Raw genomic sequence first — 22,161 nt, forward strand, 5'->3', positions numbered from 1 at the left:
GTCGACAAGTTTACCAAATGGATTGAAGCTAAGCCTATCAAGAATCTTGATGCTTGCACTGCTATCAGTTTCGTCAGAGAGTTAACATTCAGATATGGAGTCCCGCATAGCATCATCACCGACAATGGGTCAAACTTTGATTCAGACAAGTTCAGAGCTTTTTGCGCCTCTCAAGGCACACGAGTCGACTACGCATCGGTCGCCCACCCCCAGTCGAATGGACAAGCAGAAAGGGCAAATGGTCTGATTCTCAAAGGACTAAAGCCTCGGCTGATGCGTGATCTCAAGCACGCAGCAGGCGCTTGGGTCGACGAGCTTCCGTCAGTTCTGTGGGGATTGAGGACCACCCCGAATCGGTCGACTGGAAGAACTCCGTTCTTTCTAGTTTACGGAGCGGAAGCAGTCCTGCCGAGTGATCTACTTCACAATGCACCCCGAGTCGAGCTTTATACCGAAGATGAAGCAGAACAAGCCCGGCAAGACGCAGTCGACCTCCTGGAAGAAGAAAGAGAAATGGCTATGATCCGGTCGACCATTTATCAGCAAGACTTGTGTCGATTCCATGCCAGAAATGTGAAGAGTCGAGCCTTCCAAGAAGGAGATTTGGTCCTCCAAGTGGATCAACAGAAACCACACAAGCTCGCTCCTACTTGGGAAGGTCCCTTCATCGTCACCAGAGTCCTCCACAATGGAGCGTATCATCTTTACAATGTCGATCGCCAGATCGATGAGCCACGAGCTTGGAATGCAGAACTGCTCCGCCCCTTTCACACTTGAATTCTCACTCGGATGAGATGTAATAAGAAAAACTTCTGTAGTCTATTTATCAAAGACAAGAGTGTTACAAATTTTCCTATAATTGTTGTTGCTTTTGTTTGCGTGTGAAATTCCCCAGTGGGTGGCTTAGCTACGAATCCGTTTCGCCTAAGTTTGTAAAAAAAATCCTACCGAGTGGTGCGCCAGACTCCCACTCGGAGGCTTAGCTGCAGCTCAGTGCTCGCCTAAGTGTTTAAAAATCCTACCGAGTGGCAAGCCAGACTCCCACTCGGAGACTTAGCTGCAGCCCAGTGCTCGCCTAAGTGTTTAAAAATCCTACCGAGTGGTGAGCCAGACTCCCACTCGGAGGCTTAGCTGCAGCCCAGTGCTCGCCTAAGTGTTTAAAAATCCTACCGAGTGGAGAGCAAACCTCCCACTCGGAGGCTTAGCTGCAGCCCAATGCTCGCCTAAGTGTTTAAAAATCCTACCGAGTGGAGGGCAAACCTCCCACTCGGAGGCTTAGCTGCAGCCCAGTGCTCGCCTAAGTGTTTAAAAATCGTACCGAGTGGTGAGCCAGACTCCCACTCGGAGGCTTAGCTGCAGCCCAGTGCTCGCCTAAGTGTTTAAAAATCCTACCGAGTGGTGAGCCAGACTCCCACTCGGAGGCTTAGTTGCAGCCCATTGCTCGCCTAAGTGTTTAAAAATCCTACCGAGTGGTGAGCCAGACTCCCACTCGGAGGCTTAGTTGCAGCCCATTGCTTGCCTAAGTGTTTAAAAATCCTACCGAGTGGTGAGCCAGACTCCCACTCGGAGGCTTAGCTGCAGCCCAGTGCTCGCCTAAGTGTTTAAAAATCCTACTGAGTGGTGAGCCAGACTCCCACTCAGAGGCTTAGCTGCAGCCCAGTGCTCACCTAAGTGTTTAAAAATCCTACCGAGTGGTGAGCCAGACTCCCACTCGGAGGCTTAGTTGCAGCCCAGTGCTCGCCTAAGTGTTTAAAAATCCTACCGAGTGGAGAGCAAACCTCCCACTCGGAGGCTTAGCTGCAGTCCAGTACTCGCCTAAGTTTGAAAAAATCCTACCGAGTGGAGAGCAAACCTCCCACTCGGGGTCTTAGCTGCAGTCCAGTACTCGCCTAAGTTTTTAAAATCCTACCGAGTGGAGAGCAGACCTTCCACTCGGAGGCTTAGCTGCAGCCCAGTGCTCGCCTAAGTACGGAACACATCCCAATCCGCAAGGACGACGAGGTGCAAATCGACTGCTACCTTCTCCTTCGGAGTTGCACCACAAATACAAAGTTATTTCGAGTGAAGAACAAGTTCCACTCGACAGATAATTCATGAAGATATTCAACGATAAATCAAGTTCAGATAAGATCCAAAGGTTCTAGACTGCAGATCAAAGTACTCGAGCCTCCAGCTCGACAGATTTTAACGGTTACAAAATCCACTCGGCATTCCGAGGCAAATTTAAAGTGAAGCATAAAAGTTTTTATTCCTCATGCGGAGGACTGGAAGGGGCGACGAACTCGTCCAAGTCGATCCCGTCTACAATGCGAGTGGCAGCAGCAATGAAAGTCTCCATGAAGTCTTGAAAGTTGTGCTTCCTGGTATTGGCAACTTGGATGGCGGCCAACTTTTCTTCTCGCGCCTCCTTGCAGTGGACGCGGACCAGAGACAGAGCGACGTCAGCGCCACATCTAGCAGAAGATTTCTTCCATTCCGCCACTCGACCTGGGACTTCATTCAGTCGAGTCATCAGGGACTCGAGGTCATTCTGAAGCGTCATCCTAGGCCAGAGCGACGTGTCGAACCGTGACATCGCAACCTTCAACCGAGCAAGATAGTCAACAACGCCGGCAACACGAGATTCCAGTCGGAGCACGTTCATAGCAGCCTCGTCCTTCACTGGAGAATTGATGGGGTCCAAGTCTGTCTCCACTCGACTGGTCTCCTCTTCGAAGTTCTGGCAGAATTCTGTAAACACAATTCAAGGATAAGTCAGTGGCTCTACGCAGATTTGGTAACTGCAAGTCAGTCGGGCCAGAGTAATTACCCTCGAGCATGACGAACAGCTTCTTGGTGAGTCCACCGAGATAAGCCTCCAGATCGTTTCTCTTCCCCGCCAGTTCACTTGCCTTGTCATTCAGAGCTATATTGCCATTCTTCAGATGGCTGACCTCTCGATTAGCTGCGTCGAGAGCAGTTTTCAGCCTGGAGTTTTCTTTTTCAAGAGTACCGACTGAAGCCAGTTTTTCTTCAGCAAGCTTCGTTTTGTTCAGGGCCTCCTTCTGCGCTTCGGCAAGGTCTTGATCCTTCCTCTTCAGAGCCTCCTCCATTTTGTCTACGAAACAGCAAGTGAGATCAACATCGAGGATGGCCAGAAAGAAAGGACAGTCGACAAAAGCTCACCATCCATACCTTTTGCTTCGTCCCTCGCCTTCTGCAAGTTCTCCTGAGCAAGCTTCAAGTCAAGGTTCAGCTGGATCTGTTTGTTCTCCAACTTAGTGTAGCGAGCCACAAGTTCGCAGGATTTCTGCAAAAAATCAGTCAACAGACATCCAAGATAAGTTGCTTCCGAGTAACCAAGAGACAATGATGGCGTTTCTAAGACTACAGCCGAATCAAAAACATTCGACAGTAGTCTCGGGGACTACACCCAGTGGGTGCACTCAACGTGCCCCCACTGGTTCGACCAAAAAAATCGACTGCCCGCAGCCGACCGTGTACAGTTCCATTCGACATGGCCTGACCAGACCGAGTGAAGAAGTTCAGCTAAAGCAACACAATATAAAGACTACAGTCGACTGCCAGCAGTCCACCGTAGTCTCGGGGACTACACCCAGTGGGTGCACTTAGCGTGCCTCCACTCGTCAAAAAGATTAATAGACACACCCAGTGGGCGTACAGATATAAAGATCTTTGGAAAAGAGATTCTTCAGATAGCATGTCCTAACAGAACAAGCGGTGAATCGACTGACTTGGACGTTGCTCTGAAGAGCTGAGCTCGCGTCATAAGCTGCTTGGATGGCTTCCCGAACCACCTTCACTTGCTCCATCATGATCCCCGCCTGGCGTATAGCCTCTTTAGCGGCACCCACTTGGTCCTCAGGGACGTGGTGTGTGGCAAAAAGCGAAGGCGGATTTGCAGTCGACGTCGAAGGCCGGACACTCGTCAGAGGTTCAGCGAAGGTCAAAGAAACCCGAGTGGTATCACCACCCTCCCGGACTGCGGCCTCAGGCGCCGGAGTAGTTTGTGGGGTCTTGCCAGCCAACGCCCTCCTGTTCCTTCGCGCCCTCAGCGGCACTTCGTCATCATCATCAGGGAGGTCAATGACATGAGGAGGAGCTACAAGAAAAATCCAATCGACCGTAATTATAAGAAATCGTCAGTCGACTAAAAGCAGAGCATCAGCAATCATACCGGGGTTGGAGGTAACAGCGTCTTCCATCTCTTGATCATCGTCCTTGGCGGAGATCTCCGAGGTGGCAACACTGCAAATTTCGAAAGTCAGTCAGCTTATTCAATGAGTCGACCAAGAGTCCGTCACGTTCGACAAAGGAAAACAAATTCTACTATTACCCAGAAATGGTGGGGAAAGTCATCTTCATCTTGGGCAGAGCCTTGGGCGGCTTGGACGGCGTCGCGCGTGGGTGCTTGGGAGCTTTTTCTGTCGGCGCTGGAGATGAGGTCCGAGGGCGCTTCAACGACTGCCCAACAGGGACAGTCGCCTTACCACGTTCCCGCGCAGGGTCGTGTGTAAGCTTGGATCGCCGTTCTGAGCAGGGAGGTTCGACTTCTTCCTCCTCCTCTTCACTGGGGTCGTCGTCGTCATCCCCCTCTCCTTCGCCGTCAGATTCCCACTCTTCTCCCTCGTCTCCACTTTCGCCTCCGCTCGCCTCTCCTTCCTCATCCTGCTCCTGTGCTCCATTGGGTGTCGAGTACATCTCAGTAGTGGCCTAGAGGACAACAAACGAGACAAAAGTCAATCGACTGATCCAAAAAGAACAAATAAAGAAAGCAAGATCACAGTCGGAAACGCAAGGTCAGACCTTGTCCACTTCGTATGTTTGGTCGAGTGGAGGAATCCTCCTAGCTCCTCGGGGGTTGTCCTTGTTCCCTGTGATACTCAACAGCCACCCTTCCAACATCTCGTCAGTGACCTCCTCTGGGTGAATCCGAGTGGTGTCTCCGAGACCCGAGTACAGCCACATCGGGTGGTCACGAGCCTGAAGCGGTTGGATGCGCCTCCGAAGGAAGACTTCCAACAAGTCCATGCCAGTCACACCCTCGCGGACAAGCTGAACCACTCGACCGACCAGCACCTTGACTTGCGCCTTTTCCTCCGGCGTCACTTTCAGAGAGGCAGGTTTTTGTGCTCGATTCAGAGAAAAAGGGGGAAGCCCAGTCGACTGTCCTGGGGTCACCTGGTCTTTACAGTAAAACCAAGTCGACTGCCACCCATGGACTGACTCGGGAAAAGTGATAGACGGAAAGGAACTTTTTCCCCTCATCTGGATCGCCAGGCCCCCGCACAGCTGGATCACCTGCGTCCGTTCGTCACTCGACTTGGCCTTCTTGACCGACTGAGAGCGGCAAGTGAAGATGTGCTTGAAGAGTCCCCAATGGGGGCGGCAACCCAAGAAGTTTTCACACAAGGAAACGAAAGCAGCAAGATACACAATAGAATTGGGAGTAAAATGATGGAGCTGCGCTCCGAAGAAGTTCAAGAAGCTCCGGAAAAAAGGATGAGGAGGCAGAGAGAATCCATGATCAATATGGGTGGCGAGGAGGACGCACTCACCATCAAGAGGCTGGGGTTCGACTTCTTTCCCCGGGAGGCGCGCAGATTCGTGGGGAATGAATCCCCCCTCGACCAGATCATCAAGATCATCCTGCCGAATCACCGACGGCATCCAGTCGCCTTGGATCCAATCCTTGGGCAGAGCAGTCCTCGAGGAGATCCGCCCCGAGCGGACTTCTTCCCCTTCCCCTGCACCGCCGCCTTCTTCGCGTGCTACAGAGCCGACGTCTTCTCCTTCACCATCGTCGCCGGCGAAGCTCGAACAGACCTACGGCACCAAGGTGGGAGCGGAGGTGGCGGAGGATCTTGTGAAGGAAGGGGGAAAAGTGAAGGCGCACTGTTCGGGGGTCCCGAGCCGACAGCTTATAAGAGGTCGCTTCCGAGTGGCTGACTGGTAGGCCCAGGCAATCCCATCAAATCCCGCAACAGGCGCGCGCACGGTACGTGGCGAAAAAGGTGGCGCGGGGATCGAGGATCTTCCGTCCTATCCCATCCGATTACTGCGGCCGCCCCCATCCCACGCGCTTCCCAAAATTCAAATCCCGCAAAATCCGCGGGCCACAGAACAACTCGTCAAACAGAAGATCCCTTTCACACCGTCACTCGGAACTTCACAAGTAAAGAAATTCACTCGACAAGAGGCCAAGAATGGATCAAAGCAAATGAAAGAAGTTGACGACGTCATCCGTGACAATTGATCCAAAACAAGACGTTCATATAACATGAAGAACCAGTCGGAAAGATCCCCAACTCCTTCCCCACTTGAACCTCGATCCATTCGGGGGCTAATGATGAAGCTATGTACCTAGGATAGGGGCATGGACCTATCCTAAGTACCCTACCCAAGGACATCCCTAGAAGAAGTCACCTTTCAATTGACTTGGAGGTATCCCACTCGACAGATTCAAGACACTCAACCACGAAGCAATCACTCGACCAAATTCCAACCACTCGACTGCCAGGAGATCTAAAGTCACCCTGCACGCAAACGGTCGGTCATTAAGTAGCTTTTATGGTCATCATAGCACTTTATTAGGGGCGTTACCAGTAACCCCCAGTCTTAATGTACTTTAAACCTTGCATTACTGAGGGCTGGAGGGGCCTGGCGAACTCTATATAAGCCACCCCCCTCTTCGGTATCAAGGGTTGGCACCCCTGTTATTCATACACACATAATTCAGTCGACCGCCTCCGGGCACCAAGATGTAGGGCTGTTACTTTCTCCGAGAAGGGCCTGAACTCGTAATCCTCGTGTGATTACAACTCCTCCATAGCTAAGATCTAGCCTCTCCATACATACCCCCCTACATCACTGTCAGAGTTAGAACCACGACAGACGGCATCTTCGCGTTCAACACACGTACGGAGCGGATGACGTCTCCTCCTTCTTGATCCAGCAAGGGGGAAGGAGAGGTTGATGAAGATCCAGTAGCACGACGGCGTGGTGGTGGATGCAGCAGTGAACGCAGCAGGGCTTCGCCGAGCTTCTGCGAGAGGGAGAGGTGTAGCAGGGGAGAGGGAGGCGCCAAGGCTTGAGGTGCGGCTGCCCTCCGTCCCCCCCCCCTTTATATAGGCCCCCTAGGGGGGTGCGCCGGCCCTAGGAGATGGGATCTCCTAGGCGGGCGGCGGCCAAGGGGGTAGAGTACCCCCCAAGGCAAGTGGAGGCGCCCCCTCCCCTAGGGTTCCCAACCCTAGGCGCATGGGGGGCCCAAGGGGGGGGGCGCACCAGCCCACTATGGGCTGGTTCCCCGCCCCACTTCAGCCCGTGGGGCCCTCCGGGATGGGTGGCCCCACCCGGTGGACCCCCTGGACCCATCCGGTGGTCCCGGTACAATACCGGTGACCCCGAAACTTTCCCGATGGCCGAAACTACACTTCCTATATATAATTCTTCACCTTCGGACAATTCCGGAACTCCTCGTGACGTCCAGGATCTCATCCGGGACTCCGAACAACTTTCGGATTACTGCATACTCATATCTATACAACCCTAGCGTCACCGAACCTTAAGTGTGTAGACCCTACGGGTTCGGGAGACAAGCAGACATGACCGAGACGACTCTCTAGTCAATAACCAACAGCGGGAACTGGATACCCATGTTGGCTCCCACATGCTCCTTGATGATCTCATCGGATGAACCACGATGTCGAGGACCTAATCAATCCCGTACTCAATTCCCTTTGTCAATCGGTACGTTACTTGCCCGAGACTCGATCGTCGGTATCCCAATACCTTGTTCAGTCTCGTTACCGGCAAGTCACTTTACTCGTATCGTAATGCATGATCCCGTGATCAACCACTTGATCACATTGAGCTCATTATGATGATGCATTACCGAGTGGGCCCAGAGATACCTCTCCGTCATACGGAGTGACAAATCCCAGTCTCGATTCGTGCCAACCCAACAGACACTTTCGGAGATACCTGTAATGTACCTTTATAATCACCCAGTTACGTTGTGACGTTTGGCACACCCAAGGCACTCTTACGGTATCCGGGAGTTGCACAATCTCATGGTCTAAGGAAATGATACTTGACATTCAGAAAAGCTACAGCAAACGAACTACACGATCTTTGTGCTATGCTTAGGTTTGGGTCTTGTCCATCACATCATTCTCCTAATGATGTGATCCCGTTATCAATGACATCCCCATGTCCATAGCCAGGAAACCATGACTATTTGTTGATCAACGAGCTAGCCAACTAGAGGCTCACTAGGGACACATTGTGGTCTATGTATTCACATATGTATTACGATTTCCGGATAATACAATTATAGCATGAATAATAGACAATTATCATGAACAAGGAAATATAATAATCATTTTATTATTGCCTCTAGGGCATATTTCCAACAGTCTCCCACTTGCACTAGAGTCAATCATCTAGTTACATTGTGATGAATCGAACACCCATGGAATTCTGGTGTTGATCATGTTTTGCTCTAGGGAGAGGTTTAGTCAACGGATCTGCTACATTCAGGTCTGTATGTACTTTACAAATCTCTATGTCTCCATTTTGAACACTTCCATGAATGGAGTTGAAGCGACGATTGATATGCCTGGTCTTCCTATGAAACCTGGGCTCCTTGGCAAGGGCAATAGCTCCAATGTTGTCATAGAAGAGAGTCATCGGGCCTGACGCATTGGGTATGACTCCTAGGTCGGTAATGAACTCCTTCACCCAGACTGCTTCATGTGCTGCCTCCGAGGCTGCCATGTACTCCGCTTCACATGTAGATCCCGCCACAACGCTTTGCTTGCAACTGCACCAGCTTACTGCCCCACCATTCAAAATATACACGTATCCGGTTTGTGACTTTGAGTCATCCAAATCTGTGTCGAAGCTAGCATCGACGTAACCCTTTACGACGAGCTCTTCGTCACCTCCATAAACGAGAAACATTTCCTTAGTCCTTTTCAGGTACTTCAGGATATTTTTGACCGCTGTCCAGTGTTCCATGCCGGGATTACTTTGGTACCTTCCTACCAAATTCACGACAAGGTTTACATCAGGTCTGGTACACAGCATAGCATACATGATAGACCCTATGGCCGAGGCATAGGGGACGACACTCATCTTTTCTCTATCTTCTGCCGTGGTCGGGCATTGAGCCAAGCTCAATCTCGTACCTTGCAATACAGGCAAGAACCCCTTCTTTGACTGATCCATTTTGAACTTCTTCAAAATCTTGTCAAGGTACGTACTCTGTGAAAGACCAATGAGGCGTCTCGATCTATCTCTATAGATCTTGATGCCTAATATATAAGCAGCTTCTCCAAGGTCCTTCATTGAAAAACACTTGTTCAAATAGGCCTTTATGCTTTCCAAGAATTCTATATCATTTCCCATCAACAGTATGTCATCCACATACAATATGAGAAATGCTACAGAGCTCCCACTCACTTTCTTGTAAATGCAGGCTTCTCCATAAGTCTGCATAAACCCAAACGCTTTGATCATCTCATCAAAGCGAATGTTCCAACTCCGAGATGCTTGCACCAGCCCATAAATCGAGCGTTGGAGCTTGCACACCTTGTCAGCATTCTTAGGATCGACAAAACCTTCCGGCTGCATCATATACAATTCTTCCTTAAGGAAACCATTAAGAAATGCCGTTTTGACGTCCATTTGCCATATCTCATAATCATAGAATGCGGTAATTGCTAACATGATTCGGACGGACTTCAGCTTCGCTACGGGTGAGAAAGTCTCATCGTAGTCAACCCCTTGAACTTGTCGATAACCCTTAGCGACAAGCCGAGCTTTATAGATGGTCACATTATCATCCACGTCTGTCTTCTTCTTAAAGATCCATTTATTTTCTATGGCTCGCCGATCAACGGGCAAGTCAGTCAAAGTCCATACTTCGTTTTTATACATGGATCCTATCTCGGATTTCATGGCTTCCAGCCATTTGTCGGAATCCGGGCCCGCCATCGCTTCTTCATAGTTCGAAGGTTCACCGTTGTCTAACAATATGATTTCCAAGACAGGGTTGCCGTACCACTCTGGTGCGGAACGTGTCCTTGTGGACCTACGAAGTTCAGTAGCAACTTGATCTGAAGTTTCATGATCATCATCATCAACTTCCTCTCTAGTCGGTGCAGGCACCTCAGGAACATTTTCTTGAGCTGTGCCACTTACCGGTTCAAGAGGTAATACTTCATCAAGTTCTACCTTCCTCCCACTTATTTCTTTCGAGAGAAACTCCTTCTCTAGAAAGGACCCATTCTTGGCAACAAAGATCTTGCCTTCGGATCTGAGGTAGAAGGTATACCCAACAGTTTCTTTAGGGTATCCTATGAAGACGCATTTTTCTGACTTGGGTTCAAGCTTTTCAGGTTGAAGTTTCTTGACATAAGCATCGCATCCCCAAACTTTTAGAAACGACAGCTTAGGTTTCTTCCCAAACCATAATTCATACGGTGTCGTCTCAACGGATTTCGACGGAGCCCTATTTAAAGTGAATGCGGCAGTCTCTAAGGCATAGCCCCAGAATGATAGCGGTAAATCGGTAAGAGACATCATAGATCGCACCATATATAATAGAGTGCGATTACGACATTCGGACACACCATTACGCTGAGGTGTTCCAGGCGGCGTGAGTTGTGAAACTATTCCACATTTTCTTAAGTGTGTGCCAAATTCATGACTCAAGTATTCTCCCCCACGATCTGATCGAAAGAACTTGATTTTCCTGTCACGTTGATTCTCAACCTCACTCTAAAATTCCTTGAACTTTTCAAAGGTCTCAGACTTGTGTTTCATTAAGTAGACATACCCATATCTACTCAAGTCATCAGTGAGGGTGAGAACATAACGATAGCCACCGCGAGCCTCAACACTCATTGGACCGCACACATCAGTATGTATGATTTCCAATAAGTTGGTTGCTCGCTCCATTGTTCCTGAGAATGGAGTCTTGGTCATTTTACCCATGAGGCATGGTTCGCACGTGTCAAATGATTCATAATCAAGAGACTCTAAAAGTCCATCTGCATGGAGCTTCTTCATGCGTTTGACACCTATGTGACCAAGGCGGCAGTGCCACAAGTATGTGGGACTATCATTATCAACCTTACATCTTTTGGTATTCACACTATGAATATGTGTAGCATTACGCTCGAGATTCATTAAGAATAAACCATTCACCATCGGAGCATGACCATAAAACATATCTCTCATATAAATAGAACAACCATTATTTTCGGATTTAAATGAGTAGCCATCTCGTATTAAACGAGATCTAGATACAATGTTCATGCTCAAAGCTGGCACTAAATAACAATTATTGAGGTTTAAAACTAATCCCGTAGGTAAATGTAGAGGTAGCGTGCCGACGGCGATCACATCGACCTTGGAACCATTCCCGACGTGCATCGTCACCTCGTCCTTCGCCAGTCTCCGCTTATTCTGCAGTTCCTGCTTTGAATTACAAATGTGAGCAACTGCACCGGTATCAAATACCCAAGAGCTACTACGAGTACTGGTAAGGTACACATCAATTACATGTATATCACATATACCTTTTGTGATGCCGGCCTTCTTGTCCGCTAAGTATTTGGGGCAGTTCCGCTTCAAGTGACCACTTCCCTTGCAATAAAAGCACTCAGTCTCGGGCTTGGGTCCATTCTTTGGCTTCTTCCCGGCAGCTTGCTTACCGGGCGCGGCAACTCCCTTGCCGTCCTTCTTGAAGTTCTTCTTACCCTTGCCTTTCTTGAACTTAGTGGTTTTATTCACCATCAACACTTGATGTTCCTTTTTGACTTCTACCTCTGCTGATTTCAGCATTGCAAATACTTCAGGAATGGTCTTTTCCATCCCCTGCATATTGAAGTTCATCACAAAGCTCCTGTAGCTTGGTGGAAGCGACTGAAGGATTCTGTCAATGACCGCGTCATCCGGGAGATTAACTCCCAGCTGAGTCAAGCGGTTATGCAACCCAGACATTTTGAGTATGTGCTCACTGACAGAACTATTTTCCTCCATCTTACAGCTGAAGAACTTGTCGGAGACTTCATATCTCTCGACCCGGGCATGAGCTTGGAAAACCATTTTCAGATCTTCGAACATCTCATATGCTCCGTGTCGCTCAAAACGCTTTTGGAGCCCCGGTTCTAAGCTGTAAAGCAAGACGAACTGAACGAGGGAGTAATCATCAGCACGTGTCTGCCAAGTGTTCATAACGTCCTGGTTCTGTGGGCCGGGTGCGTCACCTAGCGGTGCTTCTAGGACATAATCTTTCTTGGTAGCTATGAGGATGATCCTCAGGTTCCGTACCCAGTCCGTATAGTTGCTGCCATCGTCTTTCAGCTTGATTTTCTCTAGGAACGCGTTGAAGTTGAGGACAACATTGGCCATTTGATCTACAAGACATATTGTAAAGATTTTAGACTAAGTTCATGATAATTAAGTTCATCTAATCAAATTATTCAATGAACTCCCACTTACATAAACATTCCTCCAGTCATCTAAGTATAACATGATCCGAGTTGACTAGGCCGTGTCCGATCATCACGTGAGACGGACTAGTCAACATCGGTGAACATCTTCATGTTGATCGTATCTTCTATACGACTCATGCTCGACCTTTCGGTCTTCTGTGTTTCGAGGCCATGTCTGTACATGCTAGGCTCATCAAGTCAACCTAAGTGTATTGCGTGTGTAAATCTGTCTTACACCCGTTGTATGTGAACGTTGGAATCTATCACACCCGATCATCACGTGGTGCTTCGAAACAACGAACTGTCGCAACGGTGCACAGTTAGGGGGGACACTTTCTTGAAATTATTATGAGGGATCATCTTATTTACTACCGTCGTTCTAAGTAAACAAGATGCAAAAACATGATAAACATCACATGCAATCAAATAATAGTGACATGATATGGCCAATATCATATAGCTCCTTTGATCTCCATCTTGGGGCTCCATGATTATCTTGTCACCGGCATGACACCATGATCTCCATCATCATGATCTCCATCATCGTGTCTCCATGAAGTTGCTCGCCAACTATTACTTCTACTACTATGGCTAACACGTTTAGCAATAAAGTAAGGTAATTTACATGGCGTTTCTCAATGACACGCAGGTCATACAAAAAATAAAGACAACTCCTATGGCTCCTGCCGGTTGTCATACTCATCGACATGCAAGTCGTGATCCCTATTACAAGAACATGATCAATCTCATACATCATATATATCATTCATCATTCATCACAACTTTTGGCCATATCACATCACAAAACACTTGCTGCAAAAACAAGTTAGACGTCCTCTAATTGTTGTTGCAAGTTTTTACGTGGCTGCTATAGGTTTCTAGCAAGAACGTTTCTTACCTACGCCAAAACCACAACGTGAATTGCCAATTTCTATTTACCCTTCATAAGGACCCTGTTCATCGAATCTGATCCGACTAAAGTGGGAGAGACAGACACCCGCCAGCCACCTTATGCAACTAGTGCATGTCAGTCGGTGGAACCGGTCTCACGTAACCGTACGTGTAAGGTTGGTCCGGGCCGCTTCATCCCACGATGCCGCTGAATCAAGATAAGACTAGTAACGGCAAGCAAATTGACAATATCGACGCCCACAACTACTTTGTGTTCTACTCGTGCATAGTAACTACGCATAGACCTAGCTCATGATGCCACTATTGGGGAATGTTGCAGAAAACAAAAAATTTCCCTACGTTTCACCAAGATCAATCTATGGAGTCAACTAGCAACGAGAGGAGAGTGCATCTACATACCCTTGTAGATCGCGTGCGGAAGCGTTCAAGAGAACGGGGATGATGGAGTCGTACTCGACGTGATCCAAATCACCGATGACCAAGTGCCGAACGGACGGCACCTCCGCGTTCAACACACGTACGGAGCGGATGACGTCTCCTCCTTCTTGATCCAGCAAGGGGGAAGGAGAGGTTGATGAAGATCCAGCAGCACGACGGCGTGGTGGTGGATGCAGCAGTGAACGCAGCAGGGCTTCGCCGAGCTTCTGCGAGAGGGAGAGGTGTAGCAGGGGAGAGGGAGGCGCCAAGGCTTGAGGTGCGGCTGCCCTCCCTCCCCCCCTTTATATAGGCCCCCTAGGGGGGTGCGCCGGCCCTAGGAGATGGGATCTCCTAGGGGGGCGGCGGCCAAGGGGGTGGAGTACCCCCCAAGGCAAGTGGAGGCGCCCCCTCCCCTAGGGTTCCCAACCCTAGGCGCATGGGGGGCCCAAGGGGGGGCGCACCAGCCCACTATGGGCTGGTTCCCCTCCCCACTTCAGCCCATGGGGCCCTCCGGGATGGGTGGCCCCACCCGGTGGACCCCCTAGACCCATCCGGTGGTCCCGGTACAATACCGGTGACCCCGAAACTTTCCCGATGGCCGAAACTACACTTCCTATATATAATTCTTTACCTCCGGACCATTCCGGAACTCCTCGTGACGTCCGGGATCTCATCCGGGACTCCGAACAACATTCGGGTTACTGCATATACATATCCCTACAACCCTAGCGTCACCGAACCTTAAGTGTGTAGACCCTACGGGTTCGGGAGACATGTAGACATGACCGAGATCGCTCTCCGGTCAATAACCAATAGCGGGATCTGGATACCCATGTTGGCTCCCACATGCTCCTCGATGATCTCATCGGATGAACCACGATGTCAAGGATTCAAGCAACCCCGTATACAATTCCCTTTGTCAATCGGTATGTTACTTGCCCGAGATCCGATCGTTGGTATCCCAATACCTCGTTCAATCTCGTTACCGGCAAGTCACTTTACTCGTACCATAATGCATGATCCCGTGACCAGACACTTGGTCACTTTGAGCTCATTATGATGATGCATTACCGAGTGGGCCCAGAGATACCTCTCCGTCATACGGAGTGACAAATCCCAGTCTCGATTCGTGCCAACCCAACAGACATTTTCGGAGATACCTGTAATGTACCTTTATAGTCACCCAGTTACGTTGTGACGTTTGGCACACCCAAGGCACTCTTACGGTATCCGGGAGTTGCACAATCTCATGGTCTAAGGAAATGATACTTGACATCCAGAAAAGCTACAGCAAACGAACTACACGATCTTTGTGCTATGCTTAGGTTTGGGTCTTGTCCATCACATCATTCTCCTAATGATGTGATCTCGTTATCAATGACATCCCCATGTCCATAGCCAGGAAACCATGACTATCTGTTGATCAACGAGCTAGCCAACTAGAGGCTCACTAGGGACACATTGTGGTCTATGTATTCACACATGTATTACGATTTCCGGATAATACAATTATAGCATGAATAATAGACAATTATCATGAACAAGGAAATATAATAATCATTTTATTATTGCCTCTAGGGCATATTTCCAACAGGGCGGACTTTGCTCCTCTTGTCGTCTTAGGAGATGGGATCCGGCTTGATGTCAAAGGGAGCAATCGACATAGAGGGACCCTGAGAACGCCCCCTCCTCATTTGGCTTGGAGGATTTCAGATGTATGAACTTGTTCAAACAAATTCGGGTCATTGGATGGTTAAAAATGTCTAGAGAGGTCGATCCCATAGTGTAATGAAGTTGCTTGTTAACAGCACTACAGATGTCTCATGCTTTTTGTTTTTTTCTTATTTTTACACAGGCCAACCTAATAGATAGTCCTACTAGGTCAGAAAGAAGAAGTTGCTTTCCTACAGTACTAAAGTTGTCTCCATTGCATCCAAAGTTGCTCAAGAAAAAATTAATCAAAACCTGCCCATATGGGATCTAATTTTGAAGAACTCGTCGCGATAAACCCAATGGTGAAAGCGGATCTAAATTCCGATGCTCGAATCAAAAGTTACGGCTTTTTAAATTTTTCAAAACCCCAAATAAATGCATGCGGTCTCTTGGACGATGTAGCATGAGGGTGTGGAGCGCAATGTTGGAGCTGCTTCGTTCCTTGCGTGCGTGGGGTGGAGGGTGTGCTCGGAACAGCAAACGAGTGTAGCAGCGTTAGCTAGCCGCGTCAGGTATTAGACAGACACCAATAGCAATGCAATCACATTAAAAAAATTGGGATCAGACGGCTTAGACGGAGGCAACTTTAGTACTAAACAGAAGCAACTTCACTCCTAAAAATAACTAATTAGCAACAATAAGCAACTAACTAATAATACAGAAAAACTTTGAAACAGAGGTGGATAATATGACATCACCTTCGTAAGCAACTTTCCTTTGATAAGAGGCAACCTTAATGCTAAAAGCAGACAACTTCACTACATTTTGTGTCCTACTTAATTTATGAAACATTCTCCTAACTTTCTCATCGGTACTTCTAAGTTGCCTATTGTTCATGCTCGTATGTCGTCATTGTTTCTAAATGGTCTATAATACTATGATGTCGTCTACCGATGATACTCTTGTGTCTACTATTGCTAGTTATGGTAGACAACATGATGGTGAATCTTGCCACTTCAGAGTTTTTGTAGGCAACTTAGAAAAACAACGATAAACAATTTCATAAGATTGTAGGCAACTATTTTTGCAAAGTTAGGCATCTAAGAAGCAATTGTAGGCAACTAATTACCAATAGCAGGAAATTAGGCATCAATGTAGGCAGTTTATATCATTTATAGGCAATTGACCATCAGCCGTAGGCAACTAAGCATCAACAATAGGCAATTGAGCAGCCATGATAGGCAAGTTGGGATAATGTTACCGAATTCACATATACACATAGTGCAGTGAAGTTGCTTTGTATGTAGAACTATAGATGCCTTATGTTTTGTGTGATTTTTCTCGTTTTTACGCAAACCAACCTAATAGTCAGTCCAACTAGGCGAAAAAGAAGAAGTTGCTTCCGTGTAGCACTATAGTTGCCTCCATTGCATCCAAAGTTGCCCTCAAATAGAGTTTAACGAAACATACTCATATGAGATCTAGTTTTGAAGAACTCGTCGTCAGAAATCCGACAGTGAAAACGGAACTAGATTTCGATGCTTGAATCAAAAGTTATGGCTTTTACAACTTTTAAACCTCCAAATAAATGCACGTGGGACCGGATTTATACTAATTCAATCGGCACCCATGTGCGCTACGGATCCAGCTTGCCTGCTCCCTCTCCATGCTCCCATCCGTGCTCCCACATTATTCTACGGCTGTCTTTTTTTTCTTTTTCTTTTCTAATCTAATCATCCCCCTGATTTTAAGGAGTGGGGCCAAGCCTTATTTTGTTCCAATCAAATCAAGCCACGTATGCGGAAGCACGGATGGGCGCACAAGCAGGGAGCAGGCAAGTCTCGTCCCCGCCTTATTTTGTTCCAATCAAATCAAGTCCGTGCGCTACGGGATGTGGCCAAACAATTTCCTTTTCTAGCGTAGACAGCTGGACACAAGGACATGCACTTACTATATACGACGGTGCGCTCCAGACAACAAACGAGCGCAGCGGCGCTCCCTAGCCATGTCCTAAAATAATTGTCAAATTGTCTATTAGAGCATCGATCTACAACCACACCACGGACGTTGGACGGATTTGCTAATGCCAGCTGACACCGACAGACAACGACGCTGATCTTGTGGTAATCATACACCATACCGACTGACAGGATGTTTCTGGCATGAACAAAATGCTATTCTTGCATGGAGGGATAGGAAAACTAAGATCATGAAACCTGCAAATTATACTTTCCTTTTCGTTATTGTACACGGCGTTTTATGGATTAAGAGAAGGCGACTACTAGGCGCCGGTGCGCCGCTGAATTTCGGCCGGTCAGTGCGCACCCATACGATTGCAGTTTCATCTGCCATTGGATCTGGGCCTTTTTTTTCCTCGTCTCGCACATCATGCCAGAACAAAAATAAATAAAGGAATCTCCGGCGCACCCGTCCCGCTCACACAGCCCACCATGGCTGCGCGTGCCGCTGATTCGAAGCACCGTCGGCTCGCCGTCCCTGCAGCACTGATCCTCGCTCGATCTGCACCGAGCCGTCGCCATGTAGCAAAACAATTAACCGGTTGTCGCAAAAAATAACACCAATGCAGCAAAATTGTGATGTCGGTTCCAGCAAAATCGGCCTCCAGTTGCAGCCTTTCAGTGAAAGTTCATCGCTGTCGCCGTTTGTAGATGATGTAGTAGATAACAAAAACACCAGTTCCAACAAAAAAAATTGTTGGTTCCAGCAAAAAATGTATCCAGCACAAAAAAAAAACAAAAAAAGGGATGGTAGCAAAACTCAAATACACTAGTAGCAAAAAACAAAGACAGTGGTAGCAAATTTGGAGTGGTTCAAAGGTAAAAAGGATGCATCCGGCAAAAAAAGTCAAAAGACGGGGTAGTAGCAAAAACGGAGACGGTGGTAGCACAAACCAAAGACTCTGGTAACAAAAAAATGGAGTGGTTCTAGTAGAAAGATGGATTCAGCAAAAAAATCATAGATGTGTGCCAAAAATCAAAAAAGGACGGTGGTAGCAAAAAACAGAACGATGGTAGCAAAAATTTGGAATGGTTGTAGCAAAAAAGCACTTCTAAAAATGTGGATCCTAGCAAAAAATGTTGCTGATTCCAGCAAAAACAAAAACCGGTTGTAGCAAAAAAATTGCCAATTGCAGCACCCGCCGAGGCCGATTCCAGCATCTCGTTTGTTCATGCAAGACGTAACCGCTGGCCCATCACCCGGTGGGGGACAGCGCACGCCGGAGCAGCACGGGGGCAGGTGGAGGCGGCTGCTCGCTAGAATAGAGCGGGGCAAGTGAGGGACTTACGCTCGTCGGAGCAGTGGATTTGGTTGCGTTAGAGATCAGCGGAGGAGCGGGATTAGGTGAGGAGTGGATATTGGAGAGGAAATCCTGAGAGGGGATCCACGCTACTGTTATTTTGGGGAGAAAAGTGTGACAAAGGAAAGACGTGTTCATGGAAATGAGCTGAAATGAGTGGGCTCAGGGGTGAAAAGATAAGGCATGACACAGGCGGTGGATGGGGCCCGTGACGCGTGGAGGAGAGAAGAACGAGTAGCTGTGCGAGAGAGCGGTGTGACCGGCCGAAGCTTCAGTCGGCACGCTGATTTTAAACGTTTCCCTTAAGGGAATCTCGAAACTTTACAGGATTTTGAAATGTTCCCATCACTTACCTAATGGTTATTTTGTAGGGTATCATCCGTTGATAACCAGATATACGTTTACAGGATTTATGAAATGTTTTTCATGAAAAACCTGTGAAATAATCATCACATGGTCTGTGATGGAGGTAGTAAGAGCATCTCTAACCGATCTCTTATAATTTAACTCTTTGTATGCCTTTTTTAATTTAACTCCTTCAAATTTTACTCTTGTAACGATCGGTCTGTTCCCTCAAATTTAAGACAAACATATTGACCGCACATTTTTCAACAAAGAGTGGATTCTATTATTAACTCAAAATGAAACATCAAGTAGATACAAACACAATGAGCACACCCGCCTCTGCATATATAGGTTGCACACAACTAACACCAACGTCGCACGCGCAGACCCACATAAAAAACACGATGGCAAAGAGCAAAATCATATAAGACCAAAACTATGTCTAAGCGAGGAAAAAGAAAATATCCCAAAGGGAGCAAATCCTCGATCGACAAACTACAGCTATGATCATATCTAGACCAAACATCTTATGACACCACAAGGACGACGAGATTCTTCAACAACAACGCTTTTAGGAAGGGAGCGGCACTCAAGCACCGCCGTCACCGGATCCAACACCAAAGAAAAATTCTAGGTTTTCACCGTAAAGAACCATTTGAGCATACCCGACCAAGGCCTTCAATAAGGTAACGATGCAAAAACATCGCCATTGTCAGATATGACCCACTTTGGTCAAACCTAAGTTTTCACTCTAGAGCTCGTCGAGGTCAATCATGTGTTGTCTTGCCACTTTTCCGTTTTCTTTCTTTCAAGTTTATTTGAAAATATTGCATAAAATGCTCAAGTTTTTCGAAAATATTCATACATTTTGAAAAATAAGTTTTTCATAATCTTTCAGACATGGAAAAAACGTTATCTGTTTTCAAATTTTGTTGCCAAATTCAAAAAATGTTCACTTTTTTTCAAAAAAATGTCCGGAATTTCAGAAAATGTTCGTTCTTTCCCAAGGTAGTTCAGAAGTTCAAAACCGTTCCTGTTGTTATTTTTTATTTCCCAAAATCGAAAAATGTATATCTTTTTCTAATTTTGTTCATAGTTTCAAAAGGTGTTCAGAAGTTTAAAATATGTTCCTGCTTTCAAATTTGTTCATAAATTTAAAAATGTTCGTGAATTTGAAAAAATGTTGTCATTTCCAAATTTTCTTCAGAGTTTCAAAATTTGCTCACAGAAACAAAAATGTCCATTTTCCATTTTTCTAAAAAAGTTCCAGTTAAAAAATTCAATTAAAGAAACTGTTCCCATTTTTTAATTTGTACATAAACTCAAACTTTGATCACATTTTTTTTCAAAACTTGTTTGTGTTTGCCCGAAAATAGTCAGAATTGAGAAACTGTTCCCATTTTTCATTATTTTTTCAAATTCGTAAATGCTTATTATTTTTATTAAAAATTGATAAATTGGTCTCAATTTTTTGAAGCTCGTTTGTGTTTTTTAATTTTTTTGGGATTTTAAAATTTTATTTAGAATTTTCAAGAATGTTTGAAAAAGAGGAAAAACATTCGTATCTGCTGATATAGTTAGTTCTAATGTATTCGCCTTGCTTATTCATTACCAGCAGTTACCAGGCTAGGTACTTGTATCTACTAGAGGGGAGTCTCTAGTTCTAACCGTGGCCAACGTGCCACATTTTGGTGGTGTTTTTATACCAGGCGGAGACTGCCTTGCCTTGTGTAAAGCCCTGCCATTCAGCCGCATAATGCGACAGATAGGACGTCACTGTTAGCAATGCCTCACGCTATGTGCCATGACTACGATTCTAAGGCTGGTCATAGTGGAGAGTAACTTATACTAGTGTCATATGCATGACACTTGTCTAAGTTACTACCTTCATAATGCAAAGTAACATAATAGTAGTATCATATATAGTTTCATTTATTAACTTATAGACTCATCTTGTCTCGGAAAGCGCTATGTTACAGTAACATATTATGTTACCACCTTTCATTAACTATTTGCCACATAAATAAAAAAAATTAAAATGCGCTATGTTACTACCTAAGTTACTCCCAATATGACTAGCCTAACTACGGGCCAACACCATCGCGCCTCTTCCTGTTAGTATTTAAGGCAAGGCCTGACTAAAAGCTTTAAGTTCTAGGGTCCCTATTACCCCCTAATGCTCTTAATTCTGGACTTGGGGAGCAATATTCAATCACTTTGGCCTCGCGAGCGGATCATCGTTGCTGCTATTGGTGGCCCGAACTTTTCTTGGACGATACGTGAACCTTGTTAAACATGAATTTAACTTTTTGAATATAGGAACACTTTTTAATACATGATGAATTTTTTATCTGATACAGATGAACATATATATGCATCGACTGAATTTTATTCCATTTTTTTACATTATACCTTTGATATAATTTTTTAGAGTTATTCTGGCAATATTTCCTCCATACGTATTAAACGTTTTTCCAAATAAAAAATAAAAATAAAACCTGCAGTTAATGGTTTGTGCTGTGTTTGGCCATATTAGGACCTGTGTAGTCCCGATCCAACCCGTCTCCTAGGCATCAAAGCCAAATTTTAGGAATAGGAAACAACTCAAAAAACTTCGCTCGACGCTTATTATGACCTGTGTAATCCCGATCCGACGACGCTTATTATGACAAGTTGTCGCCATTTCGCACAGCCCATTTAACGCTTCTGTGATTGGACTCTGGTTCCGGTATTAAGAATGTTCTCAAAGGTTCCAGCCTGGGTTTTTACAGTTATAAGACCCTTTGTTCTTGAGCATGTTTTTTTCCAGTTTTTTCCTTTACATGTTTTCCAGTTTTGTTCCCAGTTTTTCATGTATTCTTTTTCCTTTTTGATTTCGTTTTATTTTATAAAATTCATAAAAATTAAATATCTATTATTTTTTAAAGGTTTTTCAAGAACTGTACAGAAATCAAAATTTTGCTCAAATTTCCAAAGATTGTTAGTGTTTTTGAAAGATTGGATACTAAA

General features: G+C 46.3%; 1 protein-coding gene across 1 annotated transcript; it reads right to left on the reverse strand.

Annotated features, from left to right (window-relative positions):
- Window positions 1-2,245: 2,245 nt before the first annotated feature.
- LOC147992762 (uncharacterized) lies at window positions 2,246-2,737 on the reverse strand (the record flags this gene model as incomplete). Its single annotated transcript, XM_087539132.1, has 1 exon — window positions 2,246-2,737. A coding segment is annotated over one exon (492 nt), but the record flags the coding sequence as incomplete, so codon positions are not given.
- Window positions 2,738-22,161: the final 19,424 nt, after the last annotated feature.

The sequence above is a fragment of the Triticum urartu genome, chromosome 1A (genome assembly GCF_056163025.1).
Source record: "Triticum urartu cultivar PI428250 chromosome 1A, HENAU_Tu73, whole genome shotgun sequence".
In the NCBI taxonomy this organism is placed as follows: Eukaryota; Viridiplantae; Streptophyta; class Magnoliopsida; order Poales; family Poaceae; genus Triticum; species Triticum urartu.